Source organism: Hibiscus syriacus, unplaced genomic scaffold, assembly GCF_006381635.1.
Source record: "Hibiscus syriacus cultivar Baekdansim isolate YM2019G1 unplaced genomic scaffold, ASM638163v2 tig00111942_pilon, whole genome shotgun sequence".
Taxonomy (NCBI): domain Eukaryota; kingdom Viridiplantae; phylum Streptophyta; class Magnoliopsida; order Malvales; family Malvaceae; genus Hibiscus; species Hibiscus syriacus.
Window position 1 is genome coordinate 581,517 of NW_024063218.1, and position 19,581 is coordinate 601,097.

Sequence of the window (19,581 nt, forward strand, 5' to 3'; positions counted from 1 at the left end):
AAATTCAACTTCTAAATCCATTTATACATCTTTATTCAAAATTTCACTTATCTACTTCCTATCTTTAATCCTTCATAACTTACAAATCTTTGAGTTTCTAAGTCCATTTTTCCTTCCATCATGTTTCCTAAAGCTTCATGAATCAAAACCATGTTTGAATTTAAAGGATTAACCAAAAGAAAATCAACTTACCTTGGCTTGGGTTTCAATTTGGAGATGAAGAAGATGAAGAAGATGAAGAGAGAAGAAGGAAAAGTAATATGGAAACTTAATTATGATTTACATGGGTTTATAAAATACCCACAATCATTATTTTATTCATTTCTTTGTTCAATGACCCTTTTGCCCTTTGACTCTCTCAATAATTACCAATAACCCTTCAGATATTATTTTCAAATAAATCATTAAACTTTTCAACTTTTCCACTTTAATCACCAAATTCTAAAATTTTACAATTTAATCACTAACCCATAGTTTGGGATGTTACAATCTAGCTAAAGAGTTGAGTTGTTAAGCATGAATGAGCATCCATAGTAGATTACATGTTTTGGTGTTAGCATGTTTAATGGTCTTTTTATGACCCATTTAACATACATAAGATGTAATAACACTTGGGGACCTCAGTGGGGCACTTGGGATATATTAGAGAGCCATTTCCGTGCTCAAATCGGACATTTCTGGGCACGAGTATCGATATTGGAAAAACAATATCGATATTGTTCTTACAAGGGGAAAAAATAAAGGGGTTTGGGTTAAAAGTATCGACTCATTCATTGAGTATCGATATTGTAGGGTTAGTTTCGATACTCGTAAGAGAGGTATCGAGATTGGGATTCCAATATATAATTTTGGTATCGGTACTCATGGGAGTATTGATATCGAGGTTATAGTCTCGATACCGAGGTAATCTTCAAAATATCGAAGCAAAATTTGGTATTGATACCCCGAAGAGTATCGATACCCTAGCACTTGAGTATCGATATTGGTCTAGTAGTATCGATATTGTCTTTCTACCTTAGCTTTAAATTTACCGTTAAGTATCGATACTCAACGGCGAGTATCAATACTCGTGAGTCAATATCGATACCAAGAGAGCTTAGTATCTATACACATGTACATTATTAGACAATAAATCCAAGGGCATTAGAGGAAATATTGAGGGACCCGAAAACATTTGAATTACTCTCCAATAAAATTACAAGTGAGAAACACGCTAATAATCAATTACACTTATAAACAAGATTATTCATGATGATATAAACTAGCCTTGGTTGATGCTCAGAAAACAAGTAGGACACCCAAGTTACTTTAGTAGATGACGTTGGTTTCGAGAAATGGAATGTCCGGATATCCTTAGGTAGCGCACGCAATTTAAATGACTAACTGGCATTGGTTGGGTATTGAGTCTGATGTAGAGATCCAGGACCTCACCCTAGGTAGACTAGAGGGGTGTGTATCCCGAGATGTGTAACCCTCCAACCACACCATGATGTATAGCCTATAGCAGAGTGTAGTATACGAGTATACTCACTATCATTATTACACTCGATAGCACGAGCATTTAATGAACACTTTTAGTATAGTTTAGTTGTTAGTGTGACACTAGGTTAGTGAGCTCGGCGTTCGAAATTTGTTTCCGTCCACAGGTATCTAAGAGGAGCGTTCAAGGAGCCTATCACACTGCAGTCATCCCAGATCGATCGAGCAGCTGAGTACGTCTTTTGAGTTTTGTATCTTAGAGGGCATATATTATTCATAGAACTTATTGTACTTGAGTCGTAAATTTATTTTAAATATTCGATTGTATTATTTTGATATACTTATTTTTGGAGCTCCCTGATATAAATTTTATATATTTTGTGTTGATTTACCTTACTTCGAATGGTTTTAAACTTTGCGATTTATAAGTATTTAAAGAAAATTTTTGAGTTAGCCACTTCGGTAGTCCCGTGTATCATTCTAATCGGTCGACTTTGTGTCTTATCGGATTAGGATGTTACAAAAGTTTTATAGATATTGAGCATATAACGCGACTCACCGATTCTTCCCCCAACAGACAAGAAACACCCATGGACCAACAGAAGCATTGAAAAAAAAAAGTCGAATCAGGTCCTCATTTGCCAAATATAAAGACCAAAAATTATAAATCGATCAAAATAAATCTCAACAACTAATAGCCAAAAGGAGAAAAAAAACATCCTTTGAAAACAAAATTAACATGCGGGACGGGTACAACAATACAAAGACAAATGTAGAGTATGGCACAAAAGAAAGGGAATTGAAATTACCCCACAAATTTTCCTCCTTTTCTGCTTTCTTCACGTCTCATTTCTCTCCCCTTTTTCTCCTTGGCCTTCAAAAGGGTTTCATATAGAATTACTCTGATGTTGTCTGTTCTTCTTACTTTTTACTGTGATCGATCTTCCATGGAAGCACACATGGAAGACCGAAGAAAGGTTTAAACTGTAAGAATTTGTTGGACAACCAAAATTCAACCGACTGATTCCTAACTTTTACCATTACAAATCCAGTATGGATTAATCAGAACAAGGACTGTTCAGTCTATTTGTTTTGCTTTCCATGAAAAAAACAGAAATGGAAAACAAAAAGCTAAATTTAGGTAATTTAAAGGATTAATTATCAAATAAGTGTTCAAACTATATCACTTTTCCCAAATAGGTGTTCAAACTTTATTTTTGAATCATCCAGGTGCCTAACACTACAAACGTTTCCACTTTAGGTGTTTGGCCGTTAAATTCCACCATTAAATGACACATGTCACATTATGGTAATTTTAAAATTTTACTTAAAACAAAAAAAATTAAAAACCCAACAATTTTGAAAAATTAAAAAAACTCAAAACTTTGGAAACTCCAATTTTAATCCCTAAATCCACGTTGGCCTTCGCCATTTGACGTCGATCAGGCCTCCACCAAAACCTCCACCCTATGACAAGTCAAACCTGACCATAAACGTCGTGTCTCCGACGAAGGAAACGACAAAATCGCGACCTAAAACCTCATCTCTAGCAAACTCAAACCCCCAAATTCGCTATACCCAGACGATCAAACGAAACGTACGATGGTGAGGAGATATGACAAGGGTTGCGCCAACGATGCGGTAATTGCCGACAAGGGAGGTTAGAGTTAGTGCTAGGATTAGGGTTTTTTTAGTCTTTTTTTAATATTAGAAAAAATGGGTTTTTAAAATATAATAGTTTTTTAATTTTTTAAAATTTTCAAAATTACAAAAGCGTGACATGTGTTACTTAACGGAATTTTTAACGGTTGTTATATCTCAGGCACCTCAAATGATAATGTTTGTAACGTTAGACACCTAGATAATTTAAAAAAGTCTGAACACCAATTCGATAAAAAACGATATAGTTTGAACATTTATTTTATAATTAATTATATTTTAAAAAAAGAAAGATGATTAAAAATTAGGTCATGCAATTATTTGGTTATTTTTTATGTATTATAAATGAAATGAAATATTAAATATTTATTTTAATTAAAAAAATTTAAATGTAGCACAAACAAATTTTCTTCGGTAGTTAAATAAATCGTTGTTGTTCTTAGAGATTACGAGATCGAGTATCAACTGCTGTAGCAAGTTGATTGAACGTTTATTGTTAAATGGTTAAGAGTATTTAGAACAAATACTACTTTATTTTTACCTTAGATTAAAAAAAAGAAAAAGAAACTTTAAATGTTTAAAACAAAATAAAAATATAATTTGAACATTTTTTTTTATTATACAATTCTTCTTTGATTGATCAATTAGCGCAACTTAAAATGATAGGCCTTGTCGTACGGATAACTCTGATCGGATAACATAGCATCTGTTTTAAGCTAGAGGATTGAAAGCCAATTCATTCCCGCTTTACAGTGTGAGCTTAGGGTTTAGAAATCATGGCTTCCCTCTGCTCCAATCTTCACTCTCCATTCTCCTCTCTCTTTCTTCCCCGCCAACATAAGGTTCCCACTTACTTTTTCATCAAGTAAGCCATCATCTTTGTGTAAATTATTCATAATTATATGATTCATTTTTGTCAATTTTTTACTTCTTTATGTTCACTGTCAAACACCAATTTCTAAGATTTACTTTATATTACTTCTGGGTTCTGCCGTATATAATATGGGTTTGATTTGGTTTTGAATTTCGAAGTTTGTTTCTGTGTCTCGCTCTTCTAATTTTGTGTTTAATTGCTGCTTTAATCTAATAATCAAGTCTTAATTTGTGCAAAGTTTTCTTCTTTTTAATCCAACCCCATATGGAATGATTTGTATGATGATTCATGAAAAAACTGATATCTTAGATAACCATTTCGTCATCAAGGATGTTGCGATTTCTAAAGTTTGAACCTTGAAATACTGCTTGGTTGGAAACAATGAAAACCTAACACTTTTTAGTCTCATTTTGTTTTACAGTGGCTGGGTAAGATTCAATCCGAGTAAGATGTCAACAAGAACGATAACTTGCAGGAAAGCAAGCTCAACGGGCCCTGAAACTGATAGGGTAGTCAAAAGTAAATTTGAAAAAACTGCGGCGAAGCAGGGAGACAAGAAGTTTGTTCATGAAGGTTTAATTACCGTGTCACTTTCCAATGGTATGTTTCGAGTCCTTTTGGACAATAAGGATTTAATTATAGGTTATCTTTCGGGAAAGATACGGAAGAATTTTGTACGTGTATTGCCTGGAGATAGAGTTAGAGTTGAAATGAGTCCTTATGATTCAACCAAGGGGCGAATAGTTTATAGGCTTCGTAACAAGGATGTGAGTGGATAGCAGTGTCGTTTCCCATGAAATCCATGCTGTTGCAATTTGTTAATATTCAGTAGGTATTGAGGTGAGGAACCTCCAATTATGAGAACAGGGTTCTGTTGAGAGTATATGAGAAGCAGCATTTTGATATTCTTTGAAAAGCACCTATAGCAGTCAAACTCGGTTCTGGTGAGTTTCTTTGTAACATGGCATGGATTTGGAGAAGTCTTGCCTTCACTAGGAGCTTGACTGATTTAAATATCGAGGAGAACTATTCTTGTCGTGTAGCCTTGCTTTTGAAAGACTTAAGTTTTATTATCATTATCAACCTTTCTTTGAATGGTTTTCAGTGAATTCAGTTCTTTGTTTTTGTTCTTTTTAATTGGCAATGTTTTCATATACAATTTTTATCATGAAGAAAATTCATTGCACATGGAAGTGCTTTTCGACTTTGATTTGTGTTTTTCTTACTGAAATGTGAAATGCCCGTGTAATGTCTTGAATCTAAAGTAACCTTGGTAGAAATATTAAGTATGGTAAAGGATTGAGCTGTCTCATAAACAGGATAAAGGAATGAAACCATGTTTTCAGTTAGCTGAAAACTGGCGATGTCACCGAGAGTGCTTTTGGTGTCCATTTACTGGAAGTGGGAGGTTTTAAGAGATATTGCGAGTTTGATTATGTTGCTGCATTCCAGACCTTAGGTTGGCTTACCAGGTTGTTGCACAGTTTTGGGGTAAATGCTTGATAGTAGACTTGATTAGGCATGTAAACGAATCGAACGTTTAGTGAATTGCTCGGCGGGAAATTCGTTGATGTTCGTTCTTTTATTAAGCGAACGAACATGAACAATATTTTAGTATGCGAACAAAGAGTTCATTCATTCATTTATGTTTGTGAACGTTTGGTATTACGTTCGTTTTATTTTCGTTTGTTTATATTCAACCCAATCTCTAGACCCGTTTGAAAAATTAAGGTATAATAAATTTTAACCTTAAACTCATTAATATTTTAAAATCCAATTAATTTTAAACCCAAATAAAAATGCTCAAATTAATTAAAGAAAATATAAATTTTAAAATTATTTAAAAAGAAAAATTCTTCTCAAGTATAAATCCAATTAATTTTATATTTATTCACGTTCGTTTATGTTTGTTCACGTTTATTCATTTACGTTCGTTTATACTTTTAATTAACGAACACGAACACAAAAAAAAGCTAAATTTCTTAATGAATGAACACAAACAAGAAATCTCGTTCGTTTAGTTGTTCGTGTTCGTTCGTTTGTTCGATTAAAGTTAAATGAACGAACATGAACATATGCTCATTCGTGTTCGTTCGATTCGTTTACCGGCCTACACTCGATAGTCTTTACATGATTACATCTATTATAAATCTTTATTTCTCCTAATTTTAATTCTTTATTAAGTTCGTACAATGAAATTTATTATTAAACTAAACTAAATAAAATTTGAACTACTATTTATTTTTTACATTAATAATGAATAAACATTCATATAAAAAACGTGAGAGTATAGTTTATTATAATATTTAAATAGGAATAATAATGTCGTCTTAGATGATAAACTTAGTGGATTTCGCTCTTCGAAAAAGATCCTGGGAGTAGGAGCACTCTTTTACTTCCCACCTATGAGGATTTCGCTCCATGCCCCCATGTTGCTGAATAGTAAGTGGCTCGTGCAATCATTTCTTGTCTATGTCCATCCCTACTTTAACCACTACTGCCTTTTTCTTATCTGTATCTAAGCTGCTTTTAGGTGTGCACATCAAGAAATGTTAAGTCATGAATGAAGCCTCAATCAAGCTGCTTTTACATGAAAATTTTGCCCTATATATAGACATGGGAAGGGAGTTGGTTCCATCCAACACAAGCCTCAATCAAGCAACCTCTCTGTTCATCAGACATGAGATCTCTTGTAGTGAAGTCATGTTGCGTCTTCCTCTTAACCCTATTTGTGTCCCAACACTACGCCGTCTCCGCGTTCGATTTCAACTTCTTTTATACTACCTGTTTTTCATTCTCCGTGTCCGTGACACTTCCTCAATTTGAGCTGTTTGGCCAAAGAGAAACTTCCTCTTTTCCCAGACCAGATTTCAAAATTTAAAAATAGTACAGGAACTGCCATCATAGTTAAACCAAAGCAGGGAACTGCTACTCGGCAAAACAGGCGCACTAACAGTTTCGGACAAACTAAAAAACAAAAGAAAAAACTTCATTTGTAACTTTCCTCTTACACCCTCCTAACTCGCTTGGCTCACATTTGACCTAGTAAAGGAAATTGGTCCATTTTCAATTTTTTAGAAGAATGGGTAACTGTAATGGTGCTCCTTCCGCCGGTAACCAGTCCCGACCGGCCACCAACTCCGGCGGTAATCCTCACCATGACATCAATGTCATACCTGCTGATGAATCGGCTCCAAGACCCCCAAAACCTCCAACCCTCCACCAGTCGTCCTCCGCTGCCCCCAACAACCACAAAGCTACCTCCACTGCTCCGCGGATCGGTCGTGTGCTCGGCCGTCCCATGGAGGATGTTCGGTCAACTTACGACTTCGGTCGTGAGCTCGGGCGTGGACAGTTCGGTGTTACCTACTTGGTGACTCATAAAGAAACCAAGCAGCAATTCGCTTGTAAATCTATCGCCACCCATAAGCTTGTCAATCATGATGATATCGAAGACGTCCGCCGTGAAGTCCAGATCATGTACCACCTCACCGGCCACAGGTTTCCCCACCAAAACAAAACTATTATATTATATTACCTGATTTTGTCATAGATATAGTTGTCTTAATGATTTTAACGGGTCTAACAGAAATATCGTGGAGCTGAATGGGGCTTATGAGGACCGGCACTTCGTGCATCTGATAATGGAGCTTTGTGCGGGAGGGGAGTTGTTTGACCGTATTATAGCGAAAGGTCATTATTCAGAGAGGGAGGCGGCGAATTTGTGCCGGCAGATGGTGACGGTGGTGCATAACTGTCATTCCATGGGGGTTATGCATAGGGACTTAAAGCCCGAGAATTTCTTGTTCTTAAGTAAGGCCGAGGATTCTCCATTGAAGGCCACGGATTTCGGCCTCTCTGTATTTTTTAAGCCAGGTAAGCAATTTTGGTTTCTCTGATTTGAATCTGTTTGATTTTGTTGAGACGGAACTTATGATTACTACTAGTGCTATGAAAATGCGATCAAAAGATTTATCGATGATAAAAAGCAGGGATGCTAAATTTCTATCCTAGTAAGGCTAGTTGGAGTTACATGGTTGAAACTTTTTTTTTTTTTTTGAAGTGAAAGATCATTATATTCCAATCGCATCATCAATTACAACTTGTTTAATACATTCAGGTTCATCAAAATAAAACCAAATTGGATTGATGTTCGATAAAACCCAATGCGCAAGGGAGTGAGCAGCTCGATTAGCATCCCTACATGCATAATGAACTTTAAAGGTAGGAAACCTAACCAACATTGGTCTAGCTTCATTGAGCAGCAATCCAATCGTAGATAAATCCTGAATCTTCCCCGTTCTCTTATTAGCCAGTCTATTGACAATCGAGATAGCATCACCTTCAATCACAACTCTATTCCACCCATTCTCAGACGCCAACTTAATACCTTCTGTAAACGCAGCAACTTCAGCAGACTCTGCCGAAAACGAAGGATTAATCTTCTTCGCGAGACCCGCAATCACCATACCATGGGAATCCCTAGCCACAACCCCAATAGCCGCGATCCTAGCATCCTTGCAAAAAGCCCCATCCACATTAATTTTAACTTCATCCTGCCCCGGTTTTAGCCAACCCCGATGACGACTTATAACAACCTCATCCCTAGCAAACGCATCCACCTTCGCCACTTTATGATACTCCCCGATCAAACTCGAAGAACAAACAATAACGTCCCTGTCCGATTGCATTTCCCCGTTATGCACCACGTCATTTCGCCGATTCCAAATATTCCATAATAATGCCAGGAAAAGATCAAAACCTTCATTAAATAATTTTGGAATGGGCAAAGACCAACCAAGAAAGGGGAGAAGACCCACTCCAGTCAACAATCACCTGGGAAAGCCCCGATAAAACCAGAACCGACCTAACTTTGGGACAATCTTTGATGGCATGCAAAATGGTTTCCAAATCCAAATTACACAACGGGCAAACCCCATCTCCAATATTCGCTTGAACCAATTTAGCACCCACAGGGATGGCCTCATGACAAATACGCCATCCAAAGATTCTAATCTTTGGAAGAACCCGAGCTCTTGCAACTCTGTTCCAAATACCATCCACCACCAAGGTCGGACTGCTACGAAGCATCAACCAATTATAACCCGATTTAGCGGAATAGAACCCCGAACCATGATGATTCCACAGAATTCGATCCCCTCTGACTGGAGCAATTAGCGTCTTGAGAACTTTCTCAGCATCTGCCGTCCGAAGCACTCCTTGCACCTTATCCATATCCCACCTAGCACACCCAGGAATCATGAATTCCACAACCCGAACCGGTCGAGCAGCATTATCCACATATCTTTCTCCCCATTCTATAGGGCAAGCATCCCCCCAATTCTCCTCGAACATTCTAATCCCGCTATCAATACCCACTCTTCCAGAAAAAACCATCCTTGAGTTCTTCTTTAGCCTTCATAAGACTGGCCCAAGCATAAGAAAAATTAGCCCCCAGCCTTGCCTCAAAAAATGATGAATTCGGGAAGTATTTTGCTTTAATGACCTTTTGTGTTTATTCTGTAGTGTAATGTAAAACAAGTAGAGATAATGTCAAAGAGAACTGGAAAGCATATTATGCTGGACAGTTATTGTAGCTACAGTCAGTCATCAACAACTTAATGAAAATCTTCACATCGTTTTCTTTCTTAGATGTTTTACAACAAATCGTTACTATTTAAAGTTAATATAAAAATGTCATCTTTTGTCAGCTATTTATCTGAGTAATGTAGGCCAAGATGGTTACTTTTTCTCCTCAAATTTACTTATGAAGACTTGTTGATGATGAATATCAACTAGAAAATTTCTTTACTGATGCATGCAGGTGATGTTTTTAAGGATCTTGTTGGAAGTGCTTATTATGTAGCTCCAGAAATATTGCGCCGTCGATATGGACATGAAGCCGATATTTGGAGTGCTGGGGTGATTCTTTACATTCTCCTTAGTGGGGTCCCACCATTCTACGGAGGTACTACTGTTGTTTCTTGTGATGATTAGAAGATCCTCACAATAATTTTGTACAACCATATCCTTCTTTAGGAGTCAGACGCTTTGTGGATGAGTGAGATGGTCTCTCATCTATGCTTTTGGTTTTGCATGCAGAAACTGAACAGAATATCTTTGATTCTATTCTTCGGGGAAATATCGATTTCTCATCAGATCCATGGCCCTCTGTTTCCAGCAGTGCCAAAGATCTTGTGAGGAAGATGCTACAAAATGATCCTAAGGAACGGCTTTCAGCAGTTGAAGTCTTAAGTAAGTCTTTTTTCCCTTTCCCCTTCTTAATTGAAAGGACCTATGAACCGATTAGCCTTTTGCAAGTTGATGGTGGTTGTGTTCTGTTGTGAAGGATAAGGAAGTTAAAAGCCTTGAATTTGAATCTATCAAGTTGGCTATCCAATTCAAAATTTGAGTTTTTTCCCATTGTTTCTTATTTTGCTTGATGTTTCTTGTAAATTATGTAAAAAAAGTAGAGCTTCTCTTCCCAATTGCACTGCAGATCATCCATGGATGCGTGAAGATGGTGATGCATCTGATAAGCCTCTTGATATTGCTGTTTTATCTAGAATGAAGCAATTCAGGGCAATGAACAAACTCAAAAAAGTTGCTTTAAAGGTGAATTGCTTTCTCTGTTACATTATGAAATATTAATAAGCTAAAAATTTAAGAAACTGAAAAGAATATAATATAATGGGGAATTAGCAATGAGGTGTTCTGTAGTACCAAAGACTAGTCTATTTCAGGCTATTGGTCGATGGCAGCGATGTGGCAATGCATTCATCATCGTTATTGATTATTCTTTCCTTCTCTCCTTTCAGGTAATTGCAGAAAATTTATCTGAAGAGGAAATCATAGGTTTGAAGGAGATGTTCAAATCTATGGACACTGATAACAGTGGAACAATCACGTTTGAGGAGTTGAAAGCTGGCCTTCCTAAACTCGGTACTAAGCTTTCTGAGCATGAAGTGAGGCAGTTAATGGAAGCGGTATGCCCTGCCCTTTTATATTCATCCTGCATGATTATCATTGGCCTGTCAAATGATTTGCTATTTCTTGATTAGCATGCTTTCAACTGGAATGTTAATGACAGATGAGAACCTATTAAAAGAAGGTCCATGAATTCTTTTTCTCGGAGTTGTACCTGAAATATTTAAAATGTGTAAAGATCTCGTTATATCATCCTTTATAACTTAGCTATATTATTATATAACCTGTTTGTTACTTCCCCAGGCTGATGTGGATGGAAACGGAACGATTGATTACATCGAGTTTATAACAGCAACTATGCATATGAATAGAATGGAAAGAGAAGAACACTTGTACACTGCTTTCCAATACTTCGACAAGGACAATAGCGGGTAAGCCACATTACCGTATTGTTTATTTATATAACTGTTTTGTGTAATTCTCATTCCCCAGCCATACGCTATGGCAATGATTCAACTTGTTTACTACTCAATTTAGGTACATTACAATGGAAGAGCTAGAGCAGGCCCTGAAGAAGTATAATATGGGTGATGAGAAAACAATAAAAGAGATCATTGCAGAAGTTGACACAGACAGGGTATGCTTCCTCCTCTTTAGAAACTTGTTTTTCTTCAGCGTTGTGATTGAATCTTCACAATCGATGTACCATGTTCTTCCTGCAGGATGGCGGAATCAACTATGATGAGTTTGTTGCGATGATGAGAAAAGGCAACCCGGAGTTGGCCAATAACCGACGACGCAAGTAAATCCCGAATGTAGCTTGCTTATCTGCTGTTCCACCGAGTCGTTGATGCATATTTTCTTTGTTATGACGACAATCACAGTGGGTTTTTGATGCATATTTTCTTTGTTATGATGACAATCACACGTGAACTCAGTTTCACCACCTGGAATCGAGAAACAGTTATCGTTTTCTAAAATTATTAGTGGTTTGCGCGTTTGTTTTGCTTTGCTTTGCCCCAATTATCCATCTGAATAATCGACCGGTAGGAAGAATCAAAGATCTCTTGCATCATTGTATACGATAGAGTGGTCTTGGCAAATTGTGCAAACTGTAATGATTAGAAGGGATGGAGATTTCAGAAGAGAAGAAAGGTAAAGGTTGAGACTTTATTTCTTTAGAAAATTCAATTACAACATCAGATGCCATCGTATCCCTTTACACCAACAATGTTTGACTAATGCAGGTCAACTAACAACTACCCAACTATTTATAACGAATTGGGCTTACCCAACTTAGGCTCGCCTTACTCTAACTTGCTGACCCACTACCCTCAATTACTAATGCGGCGCCGTTCAAACTCTTACAAATTATTATTATCATTAGTCATCAGATCATCCCCAATTTACATCCAATCCCTAATTCCCCAATTGTCATGACAATTCCCCCCACCCCTAAAACGATCCTTATCCCCAAGGATCAAAGTCCGAAATTTCTGATAACAACACCGTGAAATCATCCCAAATTGCATAAGAAGAAAGTCCATCCGAACAAATTAGCCATTGCTTCACCCAATGATTTTTTGATTGTCTTGTCGTGTATCCAAAGACCAGTAGCGGCGAAGTAGCGATGTCCATGATTATGATGATATTGTAGGTGCAGAAAAGAAAGTTGATAAGTCTGCAAGTTAATATTCCACCAACCCCTTTATCAAAAGTAAATTCATGCCCACATTTATCAGCTAAATTTTGCATATAAACAAAATGAGTCTAAGACAAGATAGAGCCTTTTTTAGTTGAAACAAAATGGTGTCCAAAAAGAATTCCCAGTGGAGTCATGAATGTAACTCATGAGAATTAAATGAGGATGCCCATAACTAACTTTAAAAGGAGTATTTCGAGCTGAAGTTTGGTAAGAATTGTTATACCAATACTCTACCCGTGCTAGCAATTGCATCCATGCCTCCGGATAATCCGTAACACCGTAAATTCAGAATGTAGTCATCTTTCCTCTCACCTGTGTGGTATGTATAAAGCATAATTTAGTAGTCTCCACAATAGAATTTACCAGTATACTCTTTTTTCAACAACGTCCTGGAATTGTCATTGATGCACCATACCTTCATCTCTCCGCCGCCTTCAAGCCGAGAAACTTTTTGTTCCTTTTCCATCGTCACCACCATGAGCTATAGATGGAGCCAACTAAGATTCAAAGAGGCACTTGAGTGAACTAATCTCACTTTTAATCACACCCAAACTCCTAGCAAACTGAATCATATTCCATCCCATCAACAAAAGTCGAAACACACAAGGATCAAAGATTTTAACATGTTCATTGACATACCTAAATATTATGGAATAAATTCCTTGAAACACCAATGGAACAAGATAATCCAAGTTATTTGAGTTATCAGTTGTTCGACACAATATAAAATGAACCACATTTGCCTTTGAAAGAGAATCAACTTTCATGTTGTCGGTGATGGATGGAAGTGTAACAGCGGCTACTTTTGCTGTTTTATCGAACACTTGAGAAACATCATTTATGCCTTCTAGTGATGCAGATAACACCATTTTAGGAGGGAAGAAGAAAGGTTTAGAACCACCCAGTGAAGGTTGGCTCATTCTTTTCTCCTTAGTAATTTGCCTTTCATGAGTCATCTGAATTGGAGTCAATTTAGGGAGACCAGAAACACTTGAATCAGAAGGAAAATCAGAAAGAGAATGAGATTTATCTCGAGTCGGAAACCCCACTATGTTTGGAGCGGTTAAAGTGGATAACTTGTCAAGACCCTCTTGAAGCATCTTTTGTTGCACATAACGAGAAGACAAAATTTGATTAAAAACACCACAGGTCTTGAATTGAGAGTCTAGTAAGTCTTCTGTTTTGGCATGGGTTTGTTCCAAATTCTGCTGATTGCTCATGGAAGTTATCTGCTCCGTTTCTTTTGCTGATCATTCATGGAAGTTATCTGTTCCGTTTCTATAGCGTTCTTGGCCATTAGATTCAAGATTCTTTGAAGATATTCCCTGGTTTCTTCTGATCTGGCTTCTAAAATGCTGAGCCTGTTTTCCTAACTGGTTTTCTGTTCTTCCTACCATTTCGGTGTAGTCTTGGATGGTTCTCCGCTGCTCGTTTCTGGAAATAGAGGTTTAATTTTCATCATGTTTTTTTCTGTTTACCCAGCTTGAGGTTGGATCAAGAATAGGCTCTGATTACCAATTGTAATGATTAGAAGGGATGGAGATTTCAGAAGAGAAGGAAAAGGTTCGCGAGTTTATTTCTTTAGAAAATCCGATTACAACATCAGATGCCATCGTATCCCTTTAATACACTAACAATGTTTGACTAATGTAGGTCAACTAACAACTACCCAACTATTTGCAACGAATTGGGCTTACCCAACTTAGGCTCAGACACTTGCAACTTATTACTATCATTAGTCATCCGATCATCCCCAATTTACATCCAATCAATCAACAAACATTTGGCATCATTCTAGTGAAATTATCGTAAAAGCAACAACATTTTGATAACAATGGTCAATCAATCAACAATCACAAGGGAAAGTTTCAACCCAATGGACCCTAACCAACATGCAACATGGTAACATATTGTCATATAGTAAATGGATCCATAGGAATAACAAGATTTCGAAAAAAGATGCAATATTCACCAACATAATGATCCCATTTACTGTGAAAATAAGGGATTAAAACGGGGTTCTAACCGATACATCATATATAGTAAAAAACACATTTCATGGAAGGCAACTACCAAATGTATGTCAGAAACCTATCAAAAGAACATCTTGGCCTTCTAATCCTTCTTCTTTTCCTTTAAAGGTCCCCTCGGAATCTTACTTAAAACTTTTTCATCAAACACTGCATATTGCTTCTTGATCTCATGCATTGCTTTCTCAGCAAACGGGTCCACCTTGTCCTCGTATTTCTCATACAGCACAGGTACAGTGTGAAGTAGAACGAAGACTGCTTTGCAAGACCATTTAAGCAAAAATCAGGAAACCAAAATGCTTATCAGGAATGGGGAAAAAAGCAACTAAGGAAACTGCAATACCTATGTAGAATAGTGTCAAGAAGTTGCACCAATTTCCCACAATAGACAAGACCCACAAGCCGGCAATAACCTAAAGAATCACAGCCCCATTTCAATATGATTCTTAAATGCATAATAGCAATCATCATAAGAATAAAATGATTGAAAATGACAAACCATGCAACATCTTATCACTATCTTAATTGCAAATCGGATGAATAATTGCATGTGATCAACCAAAAAAGATAACTATGTGGCACAGGTAAACTACATACAGATAGGAACTTCTTCAGTTCTCTTCCCGATGCAATATCCCGTAGGACAACAAAAGCATGATTAATCTCAAACCTAAGTGCTTGTGCAAACTCCATAACCGGGTCTTTAGGAATTTGAACCTCGGGGAAGTTCGGTGGAGACCTATTCAAAACAATATAACATTGCCGTGACTAAAAAGAAAACAGAATCCAAAGTTAACCCAAAAAAGAAGACAACAAATTTGACTGCTTACTTGTTGATGAAGGTCATAGCATTTGACCACAAGAAAAGTAGCGTGAGAGCCAGTATCAATAAGTGACACACTAGAGTAAGAAGGTGATATTCGAGCAATTCAAACAAAACCCATATCACAGTTGCAACACCAAGCGCTCCTGCTGATATCTTTTTGTTCCTCCACAGGAAAATGTCAGCCGCTGTTACACATAAACCCAGTTTCAGTACGCAATCATCCATCATAAACAAATCACACTAAAAAGGTAATAATTGCTGATAATACTAACTCAACAAATATCAATTATTATCATCGGTTAAGGTTATTGAGGATGAATACAAATACGTTCTCAAACTTTAAAGAGAACAAGATCATCTCAGAAATTTCCGCTGATATAAAGTAAATTTCACCAGAAGTAATTGCATCACTGATCAGTCCAGTTGAAGATCTACAAGTACCCTTAATATCTATTTTTATTCTAAACAAACAATTAACAGATCAAAACAAAATTAAGCTCAAACAACATCAGTTAATCAAAACTGAAGGATCAGGAATTAAAAATAAAATAAAAAAGTGAACAGTGAAGCATTCCCCATAGAGCGTGCATCAATAAAGTTGATTCACCAACAATGGCATCGGTGCTCTGTATTTCCCTCAACAAAGTCTACGATGTTTTCTAGAGACTGATATTGGCTAAAAAGCTGATGCTTAAGAGAAGCTTTTCTATCTTCATAGCACAGTCTTAACAATTTTCTTATAATCAATATTGATACTAGCATCAACAGACAAATTTGAAAAACGAATAAAGGTGATTTTATTAGTTACGTTTGCCTCCACCGAGAACGTGGTGAACGGGCTTTTCTCGTCCAAAAAAACGGAAGACCTTGGCCTTGTTCGACGATTCTGATGGTTTGTCGTCATCGGAATCCGACGACGAATCATGGCCGTGGATCTTATCTGCAATCTTCTCCATAAACGATTCCTCGTGCTTCTTCTCTTCGTGCTCAGCCATTTTTGAAAATGTTTGGAAGATCCAAAAAGGGGAAAAAAACCCGGAAAAAACTGAGAAATGAAGATTTTGAGCGTTCTTTCTGATGCTGGTTCCTTTTTGCGGCTAAATAGAGAGCGTACACGTTAGATTTAATCAGGACCTCTAAATGGAAGGCATTGATCTGGACTGTTGATAGGTTTGGAATCCGAACGTGGAGGTTCGGATTAACAAGACCTAAGTGGAGCAGGTGAAGAGAGATAAATGGGGTGGAATTACGTTTTAATGGTTTATTGGCTCAAGGATTAACGGAGGTTTGATTTGACGGAGAATGACACAACCAAACGATTATTAAGACGACACGTGGAGTTTCGTGACTCGTGTTGATTTGTAGTAATAGGTAGGTTAGTCATATTAATATCGTGGGTGCATGGAGCAGTAATGAAAGTCGGTCCTTAATTGCTAAGCAAAATGACGATAATAATTTTTTATTTTGAATCCTAAACCTTTGAAAAAAAGTTAAATTATGCGTTTAGTACTTAAACTATTAGTTTTTATTTGTTTTAGTATTTAATTTTTAATTTTTTAAAATCATACCTAACATTTAGTTTTTATTCATTTTAGTACCTCATCGATAAAAATATAACGAATGAACTGATGGGACATAGCTTCGATGGACAATTGATGACGTAGACAAGAGGATGAAGAAGTCAAGAGTCCATCCTCGATTTTTGGGAAGATTGATGCATTTTTTGGCGAAACAAAGGCCAAAATCATATTCAGGGGTTGAAAAGATACGAGTTGAAAAGTTCAAGCTTTACCGGTGGACAGATGCGATGGTTGACGACTGCAAAAGCGGCGTCTGACGAGCTCATCCTTTAAGTTTTTAAAAATGGAAACTAAAATAAAACAAAAATTAAACGTTATGCATGATTTTAAAAAAATTGAAAGCTTAATACTAAAACATACTAAAATTGATAGTTTAGATAATGAATGCATAATTTATCCAAAAATAAAATGTTCATCGACGTTATTTTTTATAATTTTTTATATTTAATTAATTAAAATATTGAATCATATATTATTTTATTATTAAATTTTGGGTGCGATGTGCCTTCCACCATAGTTTTAAACGAAAAAGTTGATCTAAAATAAATAAATATGAAACTCTAGAAATTGACTTTTTACATGGTTGTTGGGGCTACCACACCTAAAAATGTAGGAGTGTAACCTTGTTGATTTAGGTCTGAAATTTTTGTTTTAGTTTAATCGGTAAAATTGAATAATTCTTTTTTATAAATTTAAATTTAATTATAGTTTTTACTTTGAGAAAGAGGAGCTATTTCTAAGGAAGGCGTGTTGGATATATGAACTGCAAAACTACACCGTTAGCATTGACTGAAAATATAAACAGTAATTAAGAAGAACAGATTCGTAAACCGTGTCGTGGTAAGAACCACTGCCTTAGAAACGAATTCGCCTCGATGTGTGTAATCGCTGCAGTAGGCGGACCGTCCCCCGAGGTTAACACGGTCGCTCCGAATTCCGTACACCCGAAACCGGAGTGGACTGCTGGTGGTATTGCACTTCTGATCGGAAAGCACTCAGAGAGAACTCACAGAGAGAACTTTAGAAAACACTTTGGTAAGTGAATTGTGAATGTTTTGGAGTGAGTTGAGAAGCTGAATATAGCTCTCTATTTATAGGCTAGAAATAGGGTTAAAATCGTCCATAAAATTTCAGGATTAAACCTCTTATTTGTAACAGCTGAAACGTCTAGATGAACCTGACTCAGAAATAGTCCAGGTTCATTGTATCATTATTCAGCTGTTATAACTCCCGAAATTATATCATGTAACCCCTGGAATTAAATCAAATAACTCCTGTAACTCCTGATATTAACAGCTTGTCTCCTCTGTACAAAGCTGTAAATCAGTCCAGGTACATCTTAACGTTTCTGATTTAATTTAGGAATAAACTGTTTAATTTCTGATAAAAAATAATAATTCAGCTGTTATTATTTGAAATTCAAACAGTCCTCAGCAGCCTATAAATATCAGTTGATATCTTTCACATTTTCCATTTGTTTCTTTCAAAGAGAAATTCCTCAAGAATTTTCTCTAAAAAGATAGTATCCGCGCGGACGTGTCGAAGACACGTATTACCACGACCACGACCACGACCACGACCTCGACCTCGACCTCGACCACGACCACGACCACGAGCCGAGCCGAGCCGAGCCGTGCCGTGCCGTGCCGAGCCGAGACGAGACGGACGGACGGCGGCGGCGGTGCGCGAGAGCCCCCCTTGTTCTCTATCACTCAACAAGGAAGTGGAATGTCAAGCCTTAAATACCATTCCCAATAGTGTTTCCAACACTATGTGGGATTGAGCATTACCAACATTCCCCCACTAATGCGAAAGAAATCTTCTGAAACTCGAAAACAAGCTTTCCAGAAGAGTAATAGCGAGATTAGTTGCTTAAGCACTAGTGAACATATCTGGAACTAGTACATAGTGATGATGAGCAATCCTTCTCTTAGATAAGTGAAACTAGTCTGGAACTTTCTAAGATCAGGGTAAACTCATAACACACAACTAACCCCTTCATCCACCTGAGTCCTCGATGTGTAAGATATATATATACAAACGTATATTTGGCCATCTTACCTCAGGATTCTAGTAAGTGTGCTAGAAAAACAGTCCAACATTTTTCATAGAAGGCGGCTAACCCTTCTCACTTACATAGGTTATTTCATCAAGTTTATCTCAACATAAACCACCCTTTAAAAAGGAATATGAAATAATTAAGAGCTTTTATAATAGCTCAACCTCACAAAGGGTTTGGTGACTTTTTTCAAGTTCATTATAAATGAACCACCCAAACTCTGGGCTAAGAAGTCATTAAGAATAATATTCAACCTCATTTATCGGTAAATTCAATAAGTCCTTCTCACTAGAACCATCCAAATACTTGGATTTGAATTTATTAAGAGTTTAACAAACTCAACCTTTCTGTCGGTAAGTTCATCATTTCCTACCCACTCGGTCTGGGTTATGAACTTATTAAGAATAGATATTCAGCCAAAATCGGTAAATTCATCAAGTCT

At 36.8% G+C, this 19,581-nt stretch overlaps 3 protein-coding genes across 4 annotated transcripts in view; 2 read left to right on the plus strand and 1 right to left on the minus strand.

Annotated features, from left to right (window-relative positions):
- LOC120173301 (calcium-dependent protein kinase 1-like) overlaps nt 1-11,934 on the plus strand; it is a 33,047-nt gene extending 21,113 nt beyond the window's left edge. The window contains exons 3-11 of one of the 2 annotated variants that reach the window (XM_039180505.1): nt 7,091-7,513; nt 7,602-7,888; nt 9,837-9,980; nt 10,115-10,267; nt 10,512-10,627; nt 10,831-10,998; nt 11,243-11,370; nt 11,477-11,576; nt 11,662-11,934. In XM_039180505.1, the coding sequence (XP_039036436.1) occupies nt 7,095-7,513; nt 7,602-7,888; nt 9,837-9,980; nt 10,115-10,267; nt 10,512-10,627; nt 10,831-10,998; nt 11,243-11,370; nt 11,477-11,576; nt 11,662-11,745 (1,599 nt within the window). In that variant the 5' untranslated portion in view covers nt 7,091-7,094 and the 3' untranslated portion in view covers nt 11,746-11,934. Of the gene's footprint in view, nt 1-6,974; nt 7,514-7,601; nt 7,889-9,836; nt 9,981-10,114; nt 10,268-10,511; nt 10,628-10,830; nt 10,999-11,242; nt 11,371-11,476; nt 11,577-11,661 lie in introns of those variants that run through there. The other variant, XM_039180504.1, reaches the window with a different exon arrangement.
- LOC120173305 (translation initiation factor IF-1, chloroplastic-like) lies at nt 3,885-5,109 on the plus strand. Its single transcript, XM_039180508.1, has 2 exons — nt 3,885-4,003; nt 4,434-5,109. The coding sequence occupies exons 1-2, from the start codon at nt 3,915-3,917 to the stop codon at nt 4,789-4,791; spliced, it is 447 nt and encodes a 148-aa protein (XP_039036439.1). The 5' UTR covers nt 3,885-3,914; the 3' UTR covers nt 4,792-5,109.
- Nucleotides 11,935-14,591: 2,657 nt separating the features above from the next.
- On the minus strand, nt 14,592-16,580 carry LOC120173304 (reticulon-like protein B5). Its single transcript, XM_039180507.1, has 5 exons — nt 16,309-16,580; nt 15,505-15,685; nt 15,272-15,413; nt 15,018-15,087; nt 14,592-14,929 (listed from the first exon to the last, which is right to left on the minus strand). Exons 1-5 carry the CDS (start codon nt 16,493-16,495, stop codon nt 14,760-14,762), a joined length of 750 nt encoding a protein of 249 aa, XP_039036438.1. The 5' UTR covers nt 16,496-16,580; the 3' UTR covers nt 14,592-14,759.
- Nucleotides 16,581-19,581: the final 3,001 nt, after the last annotated feature.

Excerpts from the sequence above, each read along its gene's own strand:
- LOC120173305 (XM_039180508.1), top strand. The coding sequence starts at position 3,915 with ATGGCTTCCCTCTGCTCCAATCTTCACTCTCCATTCTCCTCTCTCTTT. Across the intron at positions 4,004-4,433 it reads CCCACTTACTTTTTCATCAA|TGGCTGGGTAAGATTCAATC; the intron begins GTAAGCCATCAT and ends TTTGTTTTACAG.
- LOC120173304 (XM_039180507.1), bottom strand. The coding sequence starts at position 16,495 with ATGGCTGAGCACGAAGAGAAGAAGCACGAGGAATCGTTTATGGAGAAG. Across the intron at positions 15,686-16,308 it reads CGTTCTCGGTGGAGGCAAAC|CGGCTGACATTTTCCTGTGG; the intron begins GTAACTAATAAA and ends TATGTGTAACAG. Across the intron at positions 14,930-15,017 it reads CTTGACACTATTCTACATAG|TCTTCGTTCTACTTCACACT; the intron begins GTATTGCAGTTT and ends CTTGCAAAGCAG.